We start from the raw sequence: 25,469 nt of genomic DNA on the forward strand, positions 1-25,469 counted from the left end.
CTGTGTATGTAATTCTATATATTCTAGATATCGTCGCTTAAGTCCATACTATTACATTAAAAAGTATCGAATGTTAACGCTAGATAATGCTGTTTGATGTCCGTTTTAAGTAGGTACAGCTGTACTTTATATTGACCAACAAAAATAATAACCATGCGGCAATGTTAGATAGCACAAATATTCGCTACATCTTTTCCCTACATCCAAAACGGTTGGGTGATAAAAACGTGGAGGTCAGTGATTTGTGATGTTAACTTGGTCTTTCCCTTTTTAGAAACAGCCGGCCAATATTCATTGTATGGCATCATTTTAGTTGTGGTTTCACAATGCTTTCAAATGATAGTAGAATATAACCAGAATCTTAAATCAAGGGTTAATATAACGTCACGCCATGAAAAGCTAATTTCTTCCCTTTTTTTCTCGGTGTTCAATTCGAGGAATCTTTACAGTGTGAGGAGATGACTGTACGGAATGGTACGCTCTGTCTCGATGATCACCTTTAATCAAATCACATAAACGATTTCTGCGATATTACCCCCGACCCTGCATAAAAAATAGTGTTCACCTTCAGTCATCAATATATAATTTGATTTTTTGATTGCGGAAATGTTTGAACCGTAAAATTCTGGCCTGAGCAAGTGGCAGCAATATGGATTAATGTCTAATTTTGGTATTTTCGTCACGTTTTTCATGTGCACATTGGCGGAAACCTTCTGATAAACATAACTGTTGACTTTGGGAAAATTGCTTCCTACAATAGAAGTGGAGATTACAGAACTTGCCGCTATCATTGAAAAATAAGACCTTGTAAGGAAGTCGACGTGAACAAGAATGAATTTCAGGGATCGTACGCTAATGAGATTGCACCAGAGTGAAACGTTTATCTCGACATGGAAGATGATTCGAGCGGAAAAGAAAACTAGATTCAACTAGACTTTACTCCTTATCTCGACAAATTCGACCAGCATGTCGGCACCAGACCTAATTACTCGTAAACTAGCGACACGTGCAGCCATCGAAGGAATTTATGATTAAACGGAACAAGTTTACACAAACATAATATCAATACAACTAGTTTATATCAACTCACGACTGAATCTGCATTACAGCAATATTGGCCATTCTCTGGTTCTGCAGGAAGTTAAAAACTTTAAATTGATATTCTTTGTGCAAAAATCGATCTTCCTGCTGCTTTAGCTATTTGTATCTTCAACCTTTTATCCTTTCTATTATGTAGTCATTTGGAGGCGAATTATTGGTAATTTCAAGCTTTTAACCAAACACGTGTATGAGTTCTTCACTTCTGCAGAGCACACATTACCGAGATAAACAGCCACTTCACATAGGCAGAGGAAATATCAACAGCCTGATCATAGGCCAACCAGTTTCAATCATTACAGGAAAAATCGCTTGTTTGAAAACGAAATTGCATGTAAGGCACTTAAAATCTCACCATTATTTTTTTTAAATATCTGGTTCTGATATCCTGTAGCCATCATACAAAACAGGCATACGTACTTAAACGACAACAGTTTAATTGAAATAAACTTGAAACACAGCAAACAAAAGTATTGACTGAAGCCAATGTGTTCGGCTTCCTGATTTGGGTACGCTATAAGATACCTCATTTCCGGTTTTGTCTAGGATATTATAGGGGAGGTAATTATCATAAAATGATATTACGTCCATACTTAAACATGTAGGCTTTTATTGTACAAGGGACATGCCACCATTCACATTTATTTCTTTGTTTGGACTTTACGTCTGCGCACATCGCAGGTCAACATTTCTCTGATGACGAAATCAGTTGTTGATTTAGCCACACAATGGCGACTTGAAGTGTCCCTAAGCTGAAATGAGAGAAAATACAAAAGCACAGGGTTAATGTACACCCCCAGGTCTAACAACAACTTTTAACATTAGATATGCTTATATAGAAACGCCTCCCGAAGGTGATAAGACAAATTAGATCTATTTACAGATCTATATTTTTGTACAATGTCTCCTATTTGTCTTCATGATGTCCACCTTCCTCGAAAATTACAACTTTTTTCCCTTCGTCCCAGAAAATATGCGGCTTTGGCCATTATGGATGCAGTGAATAAGAAGAAAGGTTTTGATTGGTCTTTACCAATGCAAGTATTCACACTATGACAAATACCACTTTTGATATACATGTATGTCACAGTGTGAAAGATAACGGTTTTATAGAGTCCAACGAAATTAACACCACACTGGCAGAAATATAAAGGCAGGTAATTGTACACAATGTATTGTATGCTGAATTTCGTAACATACGCAGACTTTTACGACAGGCGATACAGAGAATTAAAAGAGAAGTTTAAGGTTTTGAAAGATACACTGCATCCAAAAGATTCGATTATAAAGTATGTATACATATTTATTACATTTTTGTCCTAGTGAAATATCGAATCCTATCAACTTGATAAAACTGATATCTTTCACACTGTTACAAATATCAAAAGTGATATTTCCACAGTGTGAAAATATCACTTTTTGGTATTGACCAATCATAACGGTATCTTCTATTCGTTGCATGCAATGGCAACAATTTTTTGTTCAGATTCAAATGAAGCGACGGTAGAATAAGTGGTTGTTATGGTAAATGTTTGATACACGTACTTAAGTATTTATATATATATACACAATTAATAACATTTGTATGAGCAATCATAACAGAAAATAGCAGAAAACGTTGGAATTGCGTTGAGTATCCCATTAAAAATGGCGCGCAGCCTTGTTGTCAAGCGTGATGTCATAAGAATATGGCGCTAATTCTTGAGCTTCTGCTTCCCGCCCTTTTTACTGCATTACATTTTTCAGGTTTTATGCTTTAAAAATGTAATAAATATAACATTTAATAGTGTCTTCAGTAATAACAAATATGTTTCACTCGTGTGAATTAGTGTCATGTGACGAGTACAGTGTACATACTTGTAAAATATATTTGTTATTACTGAAAACACCATTAACTATCCCTTATATACGACTGCAAGTCTAGTGTACGATCTAAATCTACCGACATCGACAAAACGCTGAATAAATGGACATGTTCGGGTACAAGATATAAAATTGCTTTATAAGCGTCTCCTCGTTGATTTGTAGTTAATGTTGTACCATCAATATTTATCGCTAGATGAGTTGATTGCCGCGGTTACGTATAATAACATTATCCAAGGACGTACACTGTGTGTTGAAAGTATTTACTTGTGCGAGACATAGTTAAGCATATCTGCAGATCGTACACGTGATAGGTCCAAGGTCGAGCTCTCGACAACACAACATAAATCGTTCACAAGGGGCGATGAAAAGTCAGGCTGAACGGCTGTATAGGAGATAATGATAGAGACGTGTTAATTGCAGATGAGTCAAATCGAGTTAACATCATATTTGTAGAGATAGAAAGACGGAATATGCTATGAAGGTGTTCCTCCGTCTTATCACAAACGGCCGAGGATTACCAGACCGAATACAGCCCAAGGGCAATGCAGCCATTTTCGGATATCCTTTTGTCTCTCTGCAACAAAGTAGTATAACGTATTTCGTGAGTCTAGTAATAGAATTAGCCTCAGACGTTGTTCCTCTATCGATCCTGTCTCTATCCCCACCCTTCCACTCCCCCTCCCATTACCGCTCCCTACGGCTTGTCTGTAGTTCTGAAGTCTGTCTTGGTATTATGTAATGCGATCGAAAGACATACCGAGATTTCATATTCTGGAATATAATTGTAAATATAGAATGCGACTTTCCTAAAAGTAAGGAAATGCGTCGAGCCCTTGCATTAACCCTGAGCAAACACTTAAGTTTTCAATTTCTTTATGAAAAAAAAGCTATATCACAAACTGATTTTCGAAGAACAATGGCCAACCATCTTTTGAGGTAAACATGTACGTAGTTACGTAAACTCTTTATTCGTATGAGTTTACTTGTCTATTTATGAATCAGATTGCAAGGAGTCACAATTACAAATACAGAAATGGCATCACCTTGGAACCTAACAAAATTATATGCAAGTAGTGCATGGGACAAATAATAACGGAAGAAAAAGGCGATATAATACAATGAACGTATACGATGCACCTTTCTTTCTATCATTAAAAGACCTCGAAAAAGAAGAATGTAAAAATACCAATCCTAAAACAATAATTCCATTCCTTGTCAGTAAAACCATCACCCATTTTTACCAAATTATCATTTAACAGTACCTAATGTACTGTTATTCAATGTACCAACTAGACAATGAAAGCGATATATAATGTACTGATTATGCAATTATGCCATTATAGAAACACATCTTTACAGATGTACAGTATATGTTTTTTCAAAGATGTTCGAAGGTAAACATTCGTTAGTCGAAGTCTCGATGTTTCGATTTTTCCCGATGGTCACGCAATGTTCGAAACATCGAACAATGTCAAATATATTATCCTGGTTATTGATGTTTTGCGACACCCATACGTAGCTGAAGCCAGACTCATTGACAATGTTTTAAACAAAAGTTAGCCATTTGTGGGTATGAAAACCACTTATGTGATCGGCAAATAAGGCTGTAAACATACGGTAAGATACATCGAAGTTTGACTATATTTTATACAATATACCATTTATCAATACCATAAGCAAATTAGTGTCATGTGACGAGTACAGTATCATGGAGATGATCATTAAACAACGTCTGTAACAGTGTACCACCCTGTCGTACAACTCTTGTCCTCAGTCAACGGATGTAATTGATATCATTTTCTAACATCATACATATATGCAAATTCATATTCGAGTTTTTGGAAAAATTAAACTCAAAACAACCCCGATTCGATAGTGTTTGGAAACCGAAAATAATATCTGGAAATATATTTACGTCTTCCAGTACGAAACAAAGCTACATTCAAATACTTTATGGTATTCATCACTAATAACTTGTTAATCACAAAGCGAACATACACGTCCGTCCCTGGTATCAGAAAGTCGGTGGTAACAGGTTCGATAACGTATGAGAGTGTTCCTTGAAACTTTCGGTAAGATCAAAAGATAGGGTTCCAGCCTTATATCATTATTAAACATTCTATAACAGATACTTTTACCAGAATGATAGAATGATAGACTTATAATGCCTTAGTTGAAAATACTGACTCTTGAATCTTTCTAAAAAAAGTAGGTTCTTATTATCCTGGTTGTTGGTGTTTTGTGACCACCATACGTAGCTGAAGCCAGTCTCATTGACAATATATTCGACAAATATTAACCATTTGTGGGTATGAGAACCACTTACATCATGCATTTTGCTTACCATTCATTTATTTAAGCCAGAAACCTATAATAAGAATCTTAATAAAAACTGCAAGAGGAAAATGTCCCAATTCACCATGTAACATTTATAAAGGTGTTCTTCTTTTAACATTAATAATACTTCGGAGAAAATCCGTATGTACTTTTGCAATAATGGAGCAATTTTCAAAACCCCAAATCTCACAACCGTATAAAAATATTGGTAAAATTGTTTGATCAAAAAGTTTAATCTAACAATAAATTGGCAAATTTAAATTGGGGATCCCTGATTTCAATAAAAACACAGCCTTTGTGGTCTGATCTTTTATATGCTTTTTTGCCACTGAAAAGGAACAGCATTTTTAGAAAAAGTTAATCCAAGATATTTATAGCAATCGATAATGTCGAGAACATTATCAAATAAATGAAAATTCGGTAACCTGCGGCATTTAGAACCAAAAATAATGACATTAGTTTTACTTGTGTTAACTGACAATTTCCACTGTACACAGCATTCTTGAAAATCTGATAATGATTTTTGCATGTCGATTGTATTTTCAGCAAAAATGACAGTATCATCAGCATGTAATAAACGAGTATCTTTAAATATTCTGTTAAAATGTTATCACTTATGGCAACTCCAACACAATCACAATTTTGACCATGTAAAATTGTCCCCAAGGTCATTAACAAAAATGAAAAATAGCAGAGGAGATAGATTTTCCCCTTGCCGTACACCACATTGACAATAACAATATTGCGATACATTGCAATTATGTTTAACAAATGTGTTTCAAAAGAAAGTGTTAATCGATTATTCAAAACAGTGGTGAAATATTTGCCCATACAGTTTAGTATTTTAATGGGTCTGTAATGTTCAGGTAGACTTGGATCGCCTTTCTTTTTGTATATTGGTATGACAGTCAGTGACCTAGTAAACACTACTGTTAAATGAGCTTCATTCAGCTGCTTTGATCGTTTGTTTTGATTGGTTTTGTTTAACTTTTTGTTTTGTTTTTCGGGGGGGGGGGGGGGGGGGGGGGTACCTAGGTAGAAATGCACTAAGTATCAAAATGACAAGTTACTATTTCCTCTTTACTACACTGTACTCCTATGTACATGTAGTTTACGCGTACTGTTGGCGACCACCTGCGACCACACAATTCCGATGCGGCTTCTGTGACAGGCGATAACTAATCTCCCGTTTTTAATATAGACAAATAGATAAGTGCAAGCAACCTAATCACTATTGGTCCACAGAGTACGATGTCAATGCATTTCAAAGATGAAAAATGTGATGACATTTTCAAATACTTAAACACATGCGTTTCTATCTTGTCAGAACGTGTAGGTCATGTTGTGCCCTTGTTACATGTACATGTGTGTCAATCGAAAATACTCGTTTACGGAAAGTGCCGACGGTTCCCGATTGCATGTGTCTGAGTGTAATCTAAAACTACGACAAGTTAGTTAACCTTTTAAAATTCTAAGGTACCGGGCTCTTTACCACCACACGAGGGACAGTTTGACACACTATCACTCCCTTCGTCCCACCAATGCACATATATCACTCAGGTCATGAGCACCTAACAATGTACTGTTGGACGAAATTGCGACACCCGTTACGCCGCCATTTTACGTACGGTACAGAACAGATAATGCAATGTCCTTTGTTCGACATATATATAGGGCGTAATTATAGGGAAGAACAGTGTCAGTGTGGGGTGATAAAGGCAGAGACATCGATATTGTGTAACCTTCTATATTAGTCATACAGTATTTCAATAAATCTTATCTTTTCACACCATGGGTAAAAAATGGTAGTCAACGCTGTTTTGTCATATGCCAAGGGTAGGTGCCGCCATGATAAAGTGATTACTTAGTATACGGAACCTCAGTTACTGAAGCGTAAAGTTGTTTTAGAGCGATATATGTGATAAAAATTAAGCATAGAGTGAAAAATAAGCGTTTATTTGAAGCATCATGCATCATAATTTAATTTCAGGCAACAGCACTGATGATGCCAATGGCTTACCTGATCAAAGGACGATAACTCATGCAGACTTTTACGAATTGTATTTTATATTTTTGATATATCTATTGTCTTACATGACTTCTCTCGTGATTGATATCTTTATTTCTCGGAACAAGTAGGTCCAAGTGAGTCAAAACATGAAAAATAATGTTGTTTTTTGAAGGAAAATTGGTACATGAGGCTGAGGGTTCGTGAGCCCTTCAAAAGTACAGAAATGCAAATTAAAACTATATTTTGCAACTTTAATATTTTTTTAAAAACTGTGTAACAATACTAGTGCTGGATTACCTATAAGTAGCTTCCTAAATAACCGTATTGATTTCATACTTTCGAATGTTTTCCTTTTTTAAAAGTACAACAATAACTTCCGTTAATTGACTGACCAGGGGATATTAAAGACAATCTAGATTTTTGATTCCATGTCCCACGCGTGTCTGGACCAATTTCCTCCACGTGTGTATTTTTAAATGCCGGTTTTAAATGATGATGAAGCATGTAAGATCTTCAAGGTACATGGTACTGTTTAACTTTTGAATAACAAAAACACTCGTTACACCTCGGTAGGATCGCAAACTTTACATTCGGAATCGGACGGGATAGGAAACCGTCGGGCATGTGACGAGTTTGACAAACGTGTATAGACACCACGTGATCTACGGTTTTTCTGTGTGTCACGTTTCCATAGATACGTGTATATTGCAGTGAGATAGACATCAGCCGATACTATAACATCTCGATGGTAGCTAGATACAGACTTAGATCGTTATCAAAGATTTTATAGATTCCTTGATCTAAACATAAAACTGTACCTTAAAATGTGTAAGATCAAGTTTTGCTTAGCTGCGAGAGACACTTTTATCCATATACTTATAGTATTCATTCCTATAGAGATTTTATTTGTATGCTAATGTTGTTGCTTAACTTAAATACTTTTTATAATCATATATTTTCGTTTTAATGGCATACTTATATAGATTGTATATGTGTGCTAATTAACAGTCACACAAAGTTTTTAGTGTATGGTATTTAATGCTATTCTACTACTTATAACTGATTTGTATCGTATTTACAGAAACTACCTACATGTATATAGGAGGTCACATTCTGTTGATTATACAAAACATTTGGTTCCTAGTTTACCCATAGATGTGACATGTATCATATGGTGCAGGCTCTTTATTTTATGGAATCAGCAACTCAATTGAATGCTAATCTCTCTAACTCTCGGCAAGGGCTGAAGAAGGCAACTCCAATGTTTGGAGTTTAACGTCCTGGCAACAGACAAGTTCATATGAGGACGGGTGCCTAGAGAAACACCACATGGAAGAGAGTAGGGAAGACAGAAAGTAGTCAAAAAAGACAGGAACGAAAAAGATCAACAGTGTTGCAATGGGGCAGTAGGTAAATGTTTGTCTGTTCCATAACCTTGCCGTAGAAGACACGGAAAAAACCTTCAATTCTGCAGCGGAGCCCACAGTAGACGCCTTTTCATGGTACACGTGCAGTGGGATACAGTCCCGAATCTGTACGGGTTTCTTGTTGTGAGAGACATCGTTAAACATTGGTTTAGTATTTCAACATTTCATCTATACAAATATTGGCAGGTTCCTTTCCTACAATGTTTACACAAATAAACGCAAGCAACAGACTGCAAATAAGGCTGCACCATTCGCGTTATAACATTCGAGTCCCTTTCCAACAGTTCACAATGGAATATTTACAATGATTCATTGAGAGAACTGATCCCCCGACACAGTATACTGTTGTGGTGTAGGCCGCGTTGTAACACAACGACAATCGGAAATATCACAATATGAAGGACATTTTTTTTTTTCAATTTTTTTTTTTTTAATAAAAATGTCATATCTATAATTTGAACAACGTGATGGTTACATCATCATTTATGTGATAAACATCAGTGTATGGCGAGCTATCGTGTCAGTCTCATTTACAAATGGTTTCAAAGCAAGATTTTTGACTCGCTTGGACAAGCTATCTGCCGAGCATTTATGCTAAAGACAAACGACATGGGTTCATATAATATCAGATTTTTCAAACGAGATACAAAAAATGAGAAATTACATGATAATTTATTTAATGGTGGTTTTATCCAAGGTCAAACCATTCTGATATTTTTTTTCTAGTCTGTTCTTTATTTACATTTTCACACGCAAAGGGCGCGTGCTCATGTATATGTAGATCACGCGCTTGTTTTTGTTCAGTTTTTGACTCGAAAATCAGGAATACGATGTTTATCACAAGCCCTCTATATTAATAAATTATGATGTTCTCTGATATTCAAAGTCCATAGTAAATGATTTAGACGTTATCATCACTATGTGCATGTATTCTGATCGAACGTATATAGTGGTGAGAAAGTGTTGAAAAACGATAACCGACGAAGGCCGATATGCGTGATTTTTTTATTTTTTTTTTATAATCTACAATTCTAAATCCAGAGCGTTATGCCAGTGAGTACATTAGGATGCACAATCTTATGTTGATTATATCTATTCTACTACGTTAAATGCAACAAAATGGATTTTGCTTGACTAATCAAATGCTTCGTCGTTAAGATAAGTTTATCATCTATATGTATGCACACAGAGGACACAGGCATAACTATGGGAATATTTTCAAGCTAAAATTCTAGAGTTTATAAATATCGATTCGAATTTTAAATATCAAGCTGTTCATACCGGTAGAATTATCAAAATAGTCTGTTCAATGATTTAAAACAGCTATGTATATTGTTTTAACGTTATAACTTATATTTAAGACAAAGCAAACAAACGAATACACAACAAAATACAACAGTACAGCATTTGGAGATGATCTTATGTAAAAGTGTAACGATAACAGAACATCCCGGACTGCTACAGAAGTTCTCTAGAAAGACAAAGTAACATACAATTTTAATGAAAACTTAACGTTTTAAAGCCGAACATATTTAATATATTTGTGTATTATGACGGAGTTGTATACAAACTATAAACATGGCGATTTAATACTCTATAACGTAACAATTCTTTAAAAGTCCTTATATGTCCAAAACAGGAAATAACGCAGACAGGTTATTTATTATCGCGTTATTGTCCGACTCGAGCACTAGAAATGTCAATTTCTGTTCTATGTAGAGTGTTCAATTGTTATATCACATCCCGATAAATCGAAATTGATGAGTTTTTTCCCATTATATATATTTATGTAGACTTTATTGCGTGTAAACTATAACCTATACCATAGAATTTGATACTTTCTTCAACAAGCCGCTGAACCTACATTTAAAGCAAGATTCCGATATCTGACATGTTTACATACGTATCAATATATCAACATAACCCTATATATTTGTCGATATTTCAACAATTAAAAAAGGTGATAAACCAAATTATGGATTTTTTTTCTAACCGACGTCTCACACAGTTCTTTCCTTTTCCTTTTTTATGATTGAAATATAACGGTTGGATATTTCATTCTCAGACCGATTTAAACTGTTTGCAATATACATGTGTATGATGAATTCCTTCAGGAGTTGTGTAAATAAATGAGCGGGGGGACAATCATTTATTTTACTGGAAATTGAACCTGCACGCTATTGAAAACCTATATCAGTTATCATGGGAGTCACCTATCATCCTGTCTCCTGGAAGCTTGCCCAATAACTGAATAAATCTCACGATCGTGACCAGCTCTAGATTTATTAAACGCTTGCGACATCATTGTTCATGCCGACGGTTGTCATGGCGACGTTCACCTTACGCTATTTCGCTGTATTATAATAATTCATTGTCCTTTTACAGTGGTCAGCAACAGATAGCTTCACCACTTATCGATATATTCATATTATTGAGCTGTAGACATCAGCGAAATCTCGTTTTAACGCTCCTGGAAATATCACCACCTCTCGTCCTACTTCTCATTCCCAGGGGGCGCTACTGGGCGTGCGGCCTTGGTCCACCATCACACGGTTATAACCACCAGTGTTTAGTGTCCTCGGACCCGCACTTGGGAAATTATCATCTTGGCGAGCTAGATTATTGAGTTAATACTTCAATGATCAGTAATGTATGGATTGTTCACAACAAAAATACTCATGTATACATGTCTCCTGTGAACAGCCTATCCATCTACTGACCATCGGTTAAGTTGTTACTCGTCCGCAATATTCCTTCGAGTAATCCATAGCTTCTCATCACTCGTCATTGTCTCGAGTCAAAGTTTTCATCTTCTGTTATAAAAAGAAAAAGAAATCGTTCATCACTGTCTTGTTGTTTATATAAGACCGACCACTTACAAATGTCCATTAACTAAAAAAACTGAGAAAATGAAAGAGTTGATATTTGATGTCAAAGTGAACGAAGTTTCTTATCCTTCTTGTTTTTGGGCCTTTTAGTTCATTTATTTTTTTATGTATATTTTACCAGAAGATTGAAACTTTCTTTTTGGAAAGAAGATCGTGTTTCTATTGATACTGTTTCCGTCGGGCTATAAGCTTTAATTGGAAACCATTTTCAACATTTAGTTTCCTCCCATCGGTCAACACTAACACCCAGTATCAACATTTTATAAAAAAGAAACTTGGCGTGGTTTGTTTTACATTTTTGTTTGTTTCTGAAGTACAAACGTCATGGTTAAAAATATGACTACAGCAAAGTCGTATTAAATCGGACGGTTTAGCAGATGCTTTGACTCCTGATTCCGGTTGGCTCAAAATTGTGATTTGTAGTTTTCTTGTTTACGTTATACAATGGCTCGACTCGAGCTCGTGTGTGGGTATTGTAAACGACCACAGGGCCGATACGTACTTGTCTGTGACATAACCTATAGAACTTAAGCATCAGTTTTAGTCCTCTCTACTACCGGGAACCATTGTTTTATTTAAACGTTGTACCGACAAGAAACCTATCAGAGACAAACACCCATCGGAACCCTTCTGCAAAAGAACGCTGGTGCTAAACAACGAGCTTACATAATGTTCAGGATCGGAGTCGTGGGAAAGGTATAGTTTGCCCACATCTACGTACTGAGGAAGACATTGATAACGTTGTACTTTGCTGATGAGTTTTACGATTTTCTGATGGGAGAGATTTGAAATCTCATGTATTTGATACTTGAGAACAAATTGAGATTTTTTCTTGGATAAAATCGATGGTTTTGGCTTGAGGCGTGATTCGTATCTGCTATAAACTAAGTAAAGTGGGAAATACGTCACGATGACTTGCTGTTCAATGCACACTTCATTTTAGTTCCAATAGAAAAAAATCTTTTCTGATCATAAATTATTGAACACGTCTTGGATTTGGCCAATTTCGTTAATGCTCAAACATCCTGTACGCTTTGTTTGCTTTGCCATTGGAGATATTTGTAATGCATGCTGTAATGAATCGCTATACCTGATCTTGATTAGGTGACGTGAACACTCTGTGGCGGTATTTATAACCATGTTCTCCAGTACATTTGTTACATGATGTTTAATTACAAATGTACATTGCCAAGTGAGTGAGTTCTTTTAATTATCTTCACTGAAAGCACTGCAATGACAGTAATTGTCCACGCTGGCTTCGGTTACCTTGAAAACAATGTTGTTGTCGATATTGCCCGGGAAGATTAAAAAAAATGATTGACAGCGATTTACGCAATATAGAATGTAAAACAGCAATGAATGTCAAGGTTTCCTATGTAGTAAAGGAACATTTTCATTTCATATAGACATAACTTTTCAGCTAAGGCTGGTAAAGGAGTTTGTTTACAAATATGGAATGTATGTGCTAGTTTCTATATATAAATGTACATGTAGTACATAGTGGGTGTAAATATTCTCATCATGTTATTTAAATCAAATCAACACATTTGGATCAATGTAACATTTTCAAATTGTGTCAAATAATGAGATATCAGCATTCGATTTATAAGAACTATTTTCTTTCTCCGAGCTTCCTCCACTCAGCCAGTCCAATATACCAGTGGTGGCCTTCATTATTCTATCAATACACGATCTAACAACTACTTGACTGGTCACTACATCTAGACACTTCGGCCTTGACATCCGGGCATTCTAGCTTATCTTTAGCGACAAATTCAGACCTAGTTGCGGCGGATGTTGATATGTCTATCACTTCCGCTAGATTGAATGGATTACAGCCACGCAGTTCGAGCACATGACATAGACCGTTTCATTACCTGATAGCCAGAATTAAGCATTATTGCGTATCGGTACAGATACAATGTCATGCTGACTGATGACGTATCGATGCAGATACAATGTCATGTGACTGATGACGTATCGACGCAGATACAATGTCATGCTGACTGATGACGTATCGGTGCAGATACAATGTCATGTGACTGATAACGTATAGGTGCAGATACTATGTCATGTGACTGATGACGTATCGGTGCAGATACAATGTCATGCTGACTAATGACGTATCGGTACAGATACAAGGTCATGTGTCTGATGACGTAAGCGTTTGCTTTTTTAGTTGTACCTTATATATGATACTTCAAAGTAGTTAACGCACTCACTTAAACTAGCTTGCCATGTGTACTCACTGACTTACAGGTTTAGATGACGTCACTGGGTAAACAATGAATTAACGACGACAGTAAAATCATCGCTCCTGGTGTGTTTTGTTTAAAGACTTCCGTATCATGTCCGTAACTGTTAAAGAATGGCGTACACAATTAATTCACCTAAGGAGATTTCAAGATAAAAGGCCCTAGCTTATTACCCTCATGGAAGAAATTTTTCAGATGATTAATAATCTGATTATTGTGCGGGATGACAAAATTCAAAGATACGTCGCCAATCCATCTGACTACTTGGCTGATCGTGTAGTGATATTGATTTGATAATGTCAACTGTTGAACAAAAGACAAGTTTTTAACTTGATCGGATAACTTTCAAGTGGGGGCTTGCAGATTTAATAACTTCATTTTTTTTTATGTTTATGAAAATTGAATCAAGATTAGATTGAAAATATTAGGTAACACAATTTTAATACTGCTAATATTCAAAAAAGTCAAATCAAAAATGATCTCCCGATTTTAAAATAATGAAATGGTGATATGAACATCATTGTGAAATGCTCGTCGTGACTTTGAAGCAGACAGACTCACTTACAACTCAACAGTAATTTGCCATAAATGTTCTTATGATTTGGTTTCTTGGTGTATAATGTTACATCATTTCAACTCCGTCATTGTAATAAAAAAGGATAGAAAATCGGAAACAATGCCTTTGTTGGTTCCTGTTTCACAAGTACCATAAAGCAAAACAAAACCAGCTGCGTTGCGATCTCTCTAAAGTATACATTTCATATGATAAATATCTGACATCATCCGAAGACACGAAAACGTTACACACTGTTTTGAAAAGCCTCGTTCATGAGATATATGAACGAGTCACAGTGATAATCGATAAGATATTCCTATAAGTAATTAAGTTTACATTAACACCTAAACAACAACCCTTCTTGATGGTAATAATTAAAAGTTGACACCCTGGATTTGTTACTTCGGATCCTCTCGGACAAGATTTTCCACATTGTTTATGTTACTTCGGATCCTCTCGGAAAAGATTTTCCACATTGTTTATGTTACTTCGGATCCTCTCGGACAAGATTTTCCACTTTGTTTATGTTACTTCGGATCCTCTCGGACAAGATTTTCCACATTGTTTATGTTATTTCGGATCCTCTCGAATAAGATTTTCCACATTGTTTATGTTACTTCGGACAACCCGCACAAGTTTGGAGTGACCATCTTGTCAGAAATCTACAGAGAAGATGTACATGTAACTAGGTCTAATATTCCTTCTTATTTCTGTTTCTTTGTCAATTCATTTTCTCCCCTGTATAGTGTCGTACAGCATTTTTGTTTACAAATTGCCGTTGTTTCGTAGGAAACTTTTGTAACGATTGATAGTCATAATCAATCAATCATTACATCATATACATGTAGTGAATCTACTCTCTGAGTTTTCAGTATGTAAATGTGATGCATGTTTCAGGAGATTATATTCTACCTAGCGTGTGTTTAAAAGAGAACAATTTGTTTTGAGGGAAGTATCTCTAATTAGAAATTGATACCTAATGCAGATATAGACCCTTTCAGAGACTGATCTGTCTTTGGTAGTGGTTTAAAACATATTTTATTCAACAAATAAATAAGATTCGGACACATGATACCGAGCTGTATGAGGGGATGGGGATGGGGGTGCTTTCAGAAGATAGCTTGCTGTGAGCTATTAAGAGATTTTGAGTAAGAAGCTGATACATTTTCTAATGAATTATTAAATAATGATGATATAGCTTCGAGTTAATAGGATAAGTTGAAAAACACGAATATAATACTGCAATCTGCTCGCTTACCGAGTTAGCCCGATAGACACTCCATTGTACAAGTCTGCTTTATTTAAGATACGGCTAAGAATTATATCTGATGATAAGTAATTACAAAACCTAGTAAGTTTAGGGGATGTACTCTTATTATCACCATGGTAATATGAAAGATTAGGTCGCAGTATGGTGAAAATAATTTGCTTAGTTTCTCATTTAAACCATGTCACGTGAGTGGTTAACTGTCTTTCATTGGTTGAGCATAATTAACAGTATGCTTTATTGCTATTTGATGGATTCAACAAAACATCATCAGTGAACTTTAGAGATCGTAAAGATTGAACTAAAGAAGAGATAGTTTGGATTTTTAGGATTATTCAAATAAATATGGTATAAACATTCTGATAGCTGGTACAGAAAACTTACAAATGCAAAAGATTTTGTTGAATAGACAAGCTAATGTACGTAAAAGGTAAACATGTCAATGATTGGCCAGGTGGACCCGTGTTCTGCGGTTTTAAAGACTCTAATAAATGAAGGAAGACAGGACGGCAATGGTTGGAAAATACGCCTTTGTATGACCGGTTTATACGAGAAAAGCAAACAGAACATCAATGGTTTGCAATGTTTACCGTTGTCTATGGTTTGATAGCCGGTTTGTAAGAGTAAAATCAGCAGGACGTCAATGGTAAGCCAGGTGAACGTTTCTATGGTTTGGTAAGAGTAAAATCAGCAGGACGTCAATGGTTAGCCAGGTGGACCTTTTTCTATTGTTTGGTAAGAGAAAGGTCAGCAGGACGTCAGTGGTTAGCCAGGTAGACCGTTTCTATGGTTTGGTAAGAGAAAGGTCAGCAGGACGTCAGAGGTTAGCCAAGTAGACCGTTTCTATGGTTTGGTAAAAGAAAGGTCAGCAGGACGTCAGAGGTTAGCCAGGTGGACTTTTTTCTATGGTTAGGTAAGAGAAAAATCAGCAGGACGTCAATGGTAAGCCAGGTAGACCGTGTCTATGGTTTGGTAAGAGAAAGGTCAGCAGGACGTCAGTGGTTAGCCAGGTGGACTTTTTTCTATGGTTTGGTAAGAGAAAAAATCAGCAGGACGTCAATGGTAAGCCAGGTAGACCGTTTCTATGGATTGGAAAGAGAAAGGTCAGCAGGACGTCAGAGGTTAGCCAGGTAGACCGTTTCTATGGTTTGGTAAGAGAAAGGTCAGCAGGACGTCAGAGGCTAGCCAAGTAGACCGTTTCTATGGTTTGGAAAGAGAAAGGTCAGCAGGACGTCAGAGGTTAGCCAGGTAGACCGTTTCTATGGTTTGGTAAGAGAAAAGTTAGCAGGGCGTCAATGGTTGTACAGACAGACTTGTGTTGTTTGATGGTCGATGTGTATGAGTAAACATGATGTTAAAATGTATGGCTGGCCAGACAGGTCCGATTTCGTGAACAGTCAACACGTTTACTGTGTATAATTGAACGTATTTGACGTCATCACAATATTGTGCAGACAGCTGCCACGACCAGGACCATTCTCACGCTGTCTTGACGAGTTACTGAGTGTTCCCCATGGGCACCTGCTGGTGTCGTTATCAGGACGGAACATTTACAGTCTGTGACTGGTAAAGTAATTCCTGAAGATTCATATGGGTGTCGCCAACATCAAGAGGGAAAACGAGGCATGTATGATGGGTCAAGTCAGAATAAGCTACTCTAACAAATCCCAAGCAGATAGATGTGATCACTAGTGACGACCCAAGTATTCTGTATTTATTCTTTCCAGACAACGTGACAATGTGTATCTATGACGACTGCCTACGTATGATTGCAGTACAATCCATGTAGATTGTCTCCGCAAAGCTGATATCATTATAACCGTTCATTCCTTACTTGTAACATATGATTTAACAACACTTTGACCCCATGTCAACTTATTTATGTTTTTACTTCACCACATTCAGCAGTTAGGTATTCAGTTAACCTAGAAATCGTCAAATTAATCGTGGCAGGGAAAGCTCGTGAGAAATAAGTTGGAAAGAGACAGCTCGTGCGCATTATTTTTTTGACAGAGACAGCGCGTGAGAAGAATGTTTGGAAGAGATACAGTGTAGCTCGTGAGAATTAATTTTGAAAGAGATAGCTGATAAGAGTTTATCGGGACAGTTGAACCTCATACAAATATGTAAGAATCATCTTTAGTAATCGACCGTTGGAATATGTATTTCAGAAGACAGGATAAGCTAATGACCNTTTTTTTTTTTTTTTTTTTTTTTTTTTTTTTTTTTTTTTAAATACTATTTTTTGTCATTCTCTGGTAGTTGCAGGACAGGGGATTGCTTCGTTGTCGTCGGGACATTGAATTACCAAGAAATGAAAGGCTATACCCTTTGCAACACTCGGTATCTTGTTTATTTGTTTCTCGTTAGGGAGTTTTCCTTCCTTTCATGTTTACCCTGACATCCGAAATTAAAATATGTGAGTTGGAACGATCTGGAAATTAATACGATGTCAGTGACTATAAAAATCACCTGTTTTTGTTTTAAATAAACTTTCAAATGAAAAACTTCGCTTGATCTTCAGTTCGAAATATGTTCTGTTATGTACCATGGTCAAATGAACACTGGACACGTTTATAACTATGCTAATGGCCGTTAGTTCACATGTCTACAAGGCCTTACTGAAACACATCTATGGCGTACTACTTCCGGTCACTTGTAAAAATTACCTATTTTCATCAACACTTTACGGAAGCGGTCTGTTATATTGAGATGTAACATTGTTCAATAAGGTTACCAACAGATCAGGATTTTTTGAAAATATCCTCAAAACCGTCTATTCGTGTGAAAATCTCTTTTTTAACTACCTGTTAGATACATAATACTTTTTTAACTAACAAAACCATTGTCACAAATATTTTGAAATCACTTTGGAACAATAAATTTGGAAGTGCTTTTTAAAAATTTAAAATTGTCTTAGTTTAGAGAAACCAGCTCGCTGTCTCAAGAGTAAGTGTGAAGTCAAGTTTTGTCGCCCACACAAAACGTTTTTTAATACATGTACTTCATTTAAAAAGGTAATTTATATATATTTTTTAGATGATTATTTATCTATGATTTTTACGGTCATCATCTTTGATTTTACTCGTTTATTCAAAAGATATTAATTTGCACAATGAAATGACACTATATTCATATAAAACTTTTTTTATTCTTTATGACAAAAAAAAAACACTTCGTGGGGTTAATTTCCGCGTTAGTTAGTGAGGAGTTAACATGAGTTTAAATCTTCCGTAAATAATGTTCCCACGGAAAATTACTCTCAATGTCAAACCATTCTAAAAGTATTTACAAATAAAACCAACAGACATAGTTCACGAAATAATGCAAAGATAAAGAGATTTCCAATGATAGCTGATGAGTAGCGTTATATATAATCAGTGTAGTCGGCCTTATACCCAGGCGTAACTGTTACTCCTAATTACCGTCCAATAAACCTTCAGCAGCTATGAAACAGAATTTCATTGTATAATCATCGGTGTATAATTGGGAGGCAAAGGGATTGGAATACAACCTACAACATAAACAATCTTGTATTGACGTACTTCTGAAAAATCTTAAAATACATTCGTGTGGAGAGGAAGCCTAAAGAGGTCGCTTTCAGTCTCGGCGAGTTCTATCGATTACCTATTGATATCTTCAAGTTTCTGTGGATTTTTATGAAAATTGTAATAACAAACATGACGATTATACAAATGATGTTTTGTCTTAAATTGAATATCTTCAATATTATATGCAAAGTCGTCCATGAGTATCTCTATATTTCGTTAAAATTTTACAACAATTCCTGTAGGAGTAGATAATTAGGCAAAATCTCACTTTATACATGTAGGTGCTGTCGCATGTGTGTATAGAGCAGAGCAGTTCAAATGCCATTAATCAACAGTTTTTCTATCCTGACGTTCGAATTTCTAGACAGTTACAATTTGGTGCAGATTTTGATTTGTTTCATTTATTTTCTTGAATACCACATGACAGTACGACTGATATACACAGAAAAATAAGAAAATTAAGAAATTTCTTGCTCAAAACACTTGTCTCAGGATTCCTTTCTCGTTTAAGGTAAAATGTATTGCATAATCCCAGGGACTTCTTCCACACTCGTGAAATGTCTGTGGTGTTTAACCATAAAATGTTCTTTTAATTACATTTATCTGACTCCAATCCACAATTTACTGTTGTAAATCCTTTTCTTCGAAAAAGCCCACCAGTCTGGCGCCATGTGGACGTGAAATGTTGGTGCATTACATATATGATCACATTACCTAAATGTCGTTTTCGTACATCGCAAGACTTCTTTTTAGGAATAAATTTATTATTTTTGTGGATGAAAAGTAGAGTAAATACCGATTATACTCATAAGATTATCAAAGTTTTAATCAAAACTGTACAAACATCAGTATCCTCCGCCGTACATTTTTCATTGTATTGTGCTATTTGTGATTTCATTGTTTAAGGCATAAAGTGTTATTTACAATGCAGAAAAATTACCAATTAATACTGAATTTATCAATGCAATTGTGAAAAAAAAATCAGTGAGAATTCGTTAGTTTTACAACAGTGTGAACATTGAAGGTTGGAGTTAGGAACTATCTGGTTTAAAAAAAAAAAGTTACTTGTACGTTGTATGTGGATTTATATTCTGTTTAGTACTGTTGGTTGTGATGTTTATTTGTTTCTGTTTTGCAGAGTGCCGATTTTGTGGAGTACTGTACAGCACTGTATGATCACTGTAACGTCAAGAACAAAGGCGAGTATAAAACACTTCTATTGTAGAGATCACTGTATGTGATAGACACCACCGTGAAAATATGTATCACCGTAATTATATTGTTTTACAGTAAGCAGATACAACTTTTCATTTCAACATCTTTGTTACGACAAAAGTAACGGAGTGGTGAATTGAATAATCTTTTTGCGTCCCCGTAATGTCGAGGAAGGGAAAGTTTTGCTGTTTTACGAAATGTCGTAGAGGGGAAGTCCTGCTGTTTCCCCGAAATGTCGGGGAGTGGATAGTCCTGCTGTTTCCCTGCAATGTTGGGGAGGGGATAGTCCTGCTGTTTTCCTGCAGTGTTGGGGAGGTGATAGTCCTGCTGTTTCCCTGCAATGTTGGGGAGGGGATAGTCCTGCTGTTTCCCTGCTATGTTGAGGAGGGGATAGTCCTGCTGTTTCCCTGTAATGTCGGGGAGGGGATAGTCCTGCTTTTCCCCTGTAATGTCGGAGAGGGGATAGTCCTGCTTTTTCCATGTAATGTCGAAGAGGGGATAGTCCTGCCTGCAATGTTGGGGAGAGAGTAGCCCCGTTGAATTAGAGTGGGAGTAGTCCTGCTGTTTCTCTGAAATGTCGGAAATGGAATTATTTCTGCTGTATCCATGCAGTGTCGGAGAAGGGGAAAGTCCTTTTGTTGAAACCTGCAATGTCGGGGAAGGGTTAGTCCTGCTGTTTCCCTGCAATGTTGGGGAGGGGATAGTCCTGCTGTTTCCCTGCTATGTTGAGGAGGGGATAGTCCTGTTGTGTCCCTGCAATGTCGGGGAGGGTATAGCCCTGTTGTATCCCTGCAATGTCGGAGAGGGGAATTTCCTGCTTTATCCCTGTAATGTTGGTGAGGGGATAGTCCTGCTGTATTCCTGCAGTGTCGGGGAGAGAGCAGTTTTGTTAAATTAGGGTGGTAGTAGCCCTGCTGTATTCCTGCAATGTCGGAAAGTGGATTATTTCTGCTGTATCCCTGTAGTGTCGGGGAGGGGATAGTTCTGTTGTATTTGGAAGGGATATAGTTTTGCTGTATACCTGCAATGTCGGGTGAGGGATAGTCCTGTTGTGTTCCTGCAATGTCGGGGAGGGGATATAGTTTTGCTGTATACCTGCAATGTCGGGTGAGGGATAGTCCTGTTGTATCCCTGCAATGTCGGGGAGGGGATAGTTCTGTTGTGTTCCTGCAGTGTCGGGGGGGGGATAGTCCTGTTGTGTTCTTGCAATGTCGGGGAGGGGATATACTTTTGCTGTATACCTGCAGTGTCGGGAAGGGGATAGTTCTGTTGTGTCCCTGCAGTGTCGAGGAGGGGATAGTTCTGCTGTGTCCCTGCAGTGTCGGAGAGGGGATAGTTCTGTTGTGTCCCTGCAGTGTCGGGGAGGGGGTAGTTCTGTTGTGTCCCTGCAGTGTCGAGGAGGGGATAGTTCTGTTGTAACTGGAAGGGATATAGTTTTGCTGTATACCTGCAGTGTCGGGAAGGGGATAGTTCTGTTGTGTTCCTGCAGTGTCGGGAAGGGGGTAGTTCTGTTGTGTCCCTGCAGTGTCGAGGAGGGGATAGTTCTGTTGTAACTGGAAGGGATATAGTTTTGCTGTATACCTGCAATGTCGGGTGAGGGATAGTCCTGTTGTGTTCCTGCAATGTCGGGGAGGGGATATAGTTTTGCTGTATACCTGCAAAGTCGGGTGAGGGATAGTCCTGTTGTATCCCTGCAATGTCGGGGAGGGGATAGTTCGGTTGTAACTGGAAGGGATATAGTTTTGCTGTATACCTGCAATGTCGGGTGAGGGATAGTCCTGTTGTGTTCCTGCAATGTCGGGGAGGGGATATAGTTTTGCTGTATACCTGCAAAGTCGGGTGAGGGATAGTCCTGTTGTATCCCTGCAATGTCGGGGAGGTGATAGTTCGGTTGTAACTGGAAGGGATATAGTTTTGCTGTATACCTGCAATGTCGGGTGAGGGATAGTCCTGTTGTGTTCCTGCAATGTCGGGGAGGGGATATAGTTTTGCTGTATACCTGCAAAGTCGGGTGAGGGATAGTCCTGTTGTATCCCTGCAATGTCGGGGAGGGGATAGTTCTGTTGTGTCCCTGCAGTGTCGAGGAGGGGATAGTTCTGTTGTAACTGGAAGGGATATAGTTTTGCTGTATACCTGCAGTGTCGGGAAGGGGATAGTTCTGTTGTGTTCCTGCAATGTCGGGGAGGTGATAGTTCTGTTGTGTCCCTGCAGTGTCGGGGAGGGGATAGTTCTGCTGTGTCCCTGCAGTGTCGGAGAGGGGGTAGTTCTGTTGTGTCCCTGCAGTGTCGGGGAGGGGTAGTTCTGTTGTGTCCCTGCAGTGTCGGGGAGGGGTAGTTCTGTTGTGTTCCTGCAGTGTCGGGGGGGGGATAGTTCTGTTGTGTCCCTGCAGTGTCGGGGAGGGGTAGTTCTGTTGTGTTCCTGCAGTGTCGGGGAGGGTATAGTTCTGTTGTGTTCCTGCAGTGTCGGGGAGGGGGATATGTCTGCATTGTCGGAAAGGGGTTAATCATGTTGTATCTGACAGCTTCCATATCTCTACTGTCGGGAGGGAATATGGAAGATATCTCATTGATCCGCTGCGCTTATTGCAAACATTTGGACCGCTCTTTTTTCAACTTTATTCCACATTTTGTTAAATCCATGCTTCTTAAATGCGAAATGTTTGCAAGTAAAGAACACTTAGGCAAATTCCCAATTCCGCAGGGGTTCTCACATGTGTTGTCTTTTACAACATGCAGTTGTTACAGGAGGTATATTCTTTTCTTAATCCCCGACTTGCAGGGTATTGCAAATATATGCATTGTCAAGCATTCGGTCTTATAGATATAAGTTTAAAATTATTTTACTCACAATGTTGCACTAACGATGATCAACCGTATGTACGATATTTACTTACAACTGATGGTCATTAACGCGACATTGTAAGATTATTTATTTTTAGCTTATATTATAATCTTTGATATGTATACAACCTTTAAAGCTAATATTTATTAGACCAGTTGTTTGACAGATCTCTGAAGGGAGCAATATGCCATACCAAGTGAAAACAATCAGCAAATATCAATAACTAATTGACAAAAATGAAATATCCTATATTCAATGAATCAAAATAGATGAGACACAAACTCAGCTAGCGCTTATCAGTTGCAAATGTCGTGCATGTTTGTATGTAAACCAGCAATAGACGAATTATAAATTTAAGCGAGAACCCATTTAAACCAGTGATATATTAATTAAAATAATTTTACTCTTTCTTTTAGTCTTTAACCTAATTACGTAACCTTTAATCTCCTTTTCTAATGACACGTTTTTATAATAATGATTCAGACTTTAATCAGTAATTGACATTTAATTCCATTTTAATTTTTTGGTTAATTAAATGGAAGTTCAAACAACGAGCTCCTTGAGATTAATTATAACTCTTATTTGTATGGTAACGATCGATTCTAATCCAAACAATTGGTTAAAAAAAATAGAATCAGCATTCGATGTTTCGTTTGCTTGTCCTTAAACACTTTGATCTAGATTTTATAACAGATACAATGGAGTCCGACAAATCCAGACGCAAGTAATCTCATTGTCCCAATACCCAACTTCGTTAATCTAGCAACCATAGATACCGTAGTCCAACTATCTAGTCTATATAATCCAGTCACAACAGATACCATTGTCTCACTACCAAGTCTATATAATTCAGCCATCACAGATACCATTGTCCCACTACCAAGTCTATATAATCCAGTCACCACAGATACCATTGTCCCGCTACCAAGTCTATATAATCCAGCCACCACAGATACCATTGTCCCACTACCAAGTCTATATAACGGTGTCAACACAGATACCATTGTCCCACTACCAAGTCTATATAATCCAGCCACCACAGATACCATTGTCCCACTATCAATTTTATATAACCCTGTTACCACATATACCATTGTCCCACTACCAAGTCTATATAACGGTGTCAACACAGATACCATTGTCCCACTACCAAGTCTATGTAATCCAGCCACCACAGATACCATTGTCCCACTACCAAGTCTATATAACCCTGTTACCACAGATACCATTGTCCCACTACCAAGTCTATGTAATCCATTCACCACAGATACCATTGTCTCACTACCAAGTCTATATAATCCAGTCACCACATATACCATTGTCCCACTACCAAGTCTATATAATCCTGTCACAACAGATACCATTGTCCCACTACCAAGTCTATATAATCCAGTCACCACATATACCATTGTCCCACTACCACGTCTATATAACGGTGTCAACACAGATACCATTGTCCCACCACTAAGTCTATATAATCCTGTCACAGCAGATACCATTGTCCCACTACAAAGTCTATATAACGGTGTCAACACAGATACCATTGTCCCACCACTAAGTCTATATAATCCTGTCACAGCAGATACCATTGTCCCACTACAAAGTCTATATAACGGTGTCAACACAGATACCATGGTCCCACTACCAAGTCTATATAACGGTGTCACCACAGATACCATTGTCCCTCTACCAAGTCTATATAACGGTGTCAACACAGATACCATTGTCCCACAACCAAGTCTATATAACCCTGTTACCACAGATACCATTTTCCCACTACCAAGTCTATGTAATCCATTCACCACAGATACCATTGTCTCACTACCAAGTCTATATAATCCAGTCACCACAGATACCATTGTCCCTCTACCAAGTCTATATAATCCAGTCCCCACATATACCATTGTCCCACTCCCAAGTCTATATAACGGTGTCAACACAGATCCCATTGTCCCACTACCAAGTCTATACATTTTTGTATAACCCTGTCACCACCTATACCATTGTCCCACTACCACGTCTATATAACGGTGTCAACACAGAACCCATTGTCCCACTACCAAGTCTATATAATGCAGCCACCACAGATACCATTGTCTCACTACCAATTTTATATAACCCTGTTACCACATTTACCATTGTCCCACTACCAAGGCT

General features: G+C 37.4%; 1 protein-coding gene across 5 annotated transcripts in view; it reads left to right on the top strand.

Annotated features, from left to right (window-relative positions):
- Nucleotides 1–25,469, top strand: part of LOC110455009 (collagen alpha-1(I) chain-like) — a 216,320-nt gene that overhangs the window by 146,506 nt on the left and 44,345 nt on the right. For all 5 annotated transcript variants that reach the window (XM_021504879.1, XM_021504877.1, XM_021504878.1 and 2 more), the window contains exon 2: nucleotides 20,395–20,455. In XM_021504879.1, the coding sequence (XP_021360554.1) occupies nucleotides 20,395–20,455 (61 nt within the window). The remainder of the gene's footprint in view (nucleotides 1–20,394; nucleotides 20,456–25,469) is intronic.

This window comes from Mizuhopecten yessoensis, unplaced genomic scaffold, assembly GCF_002113885.1.
Source record: "Mizuhopecten yessoensis strain PY_sf001 unplaced genomic scaffold, ASM211388v2 scaffold8123, whole genome shotgun sequence".
In the NCBI taxonomy this organism is placed as follows: Eukaryota; Metazoa; Mollusca; class Bivalvia; order Pectinida; family Pectinidae; genus Mizuhopecten; species Mizuhopecten yessoensis.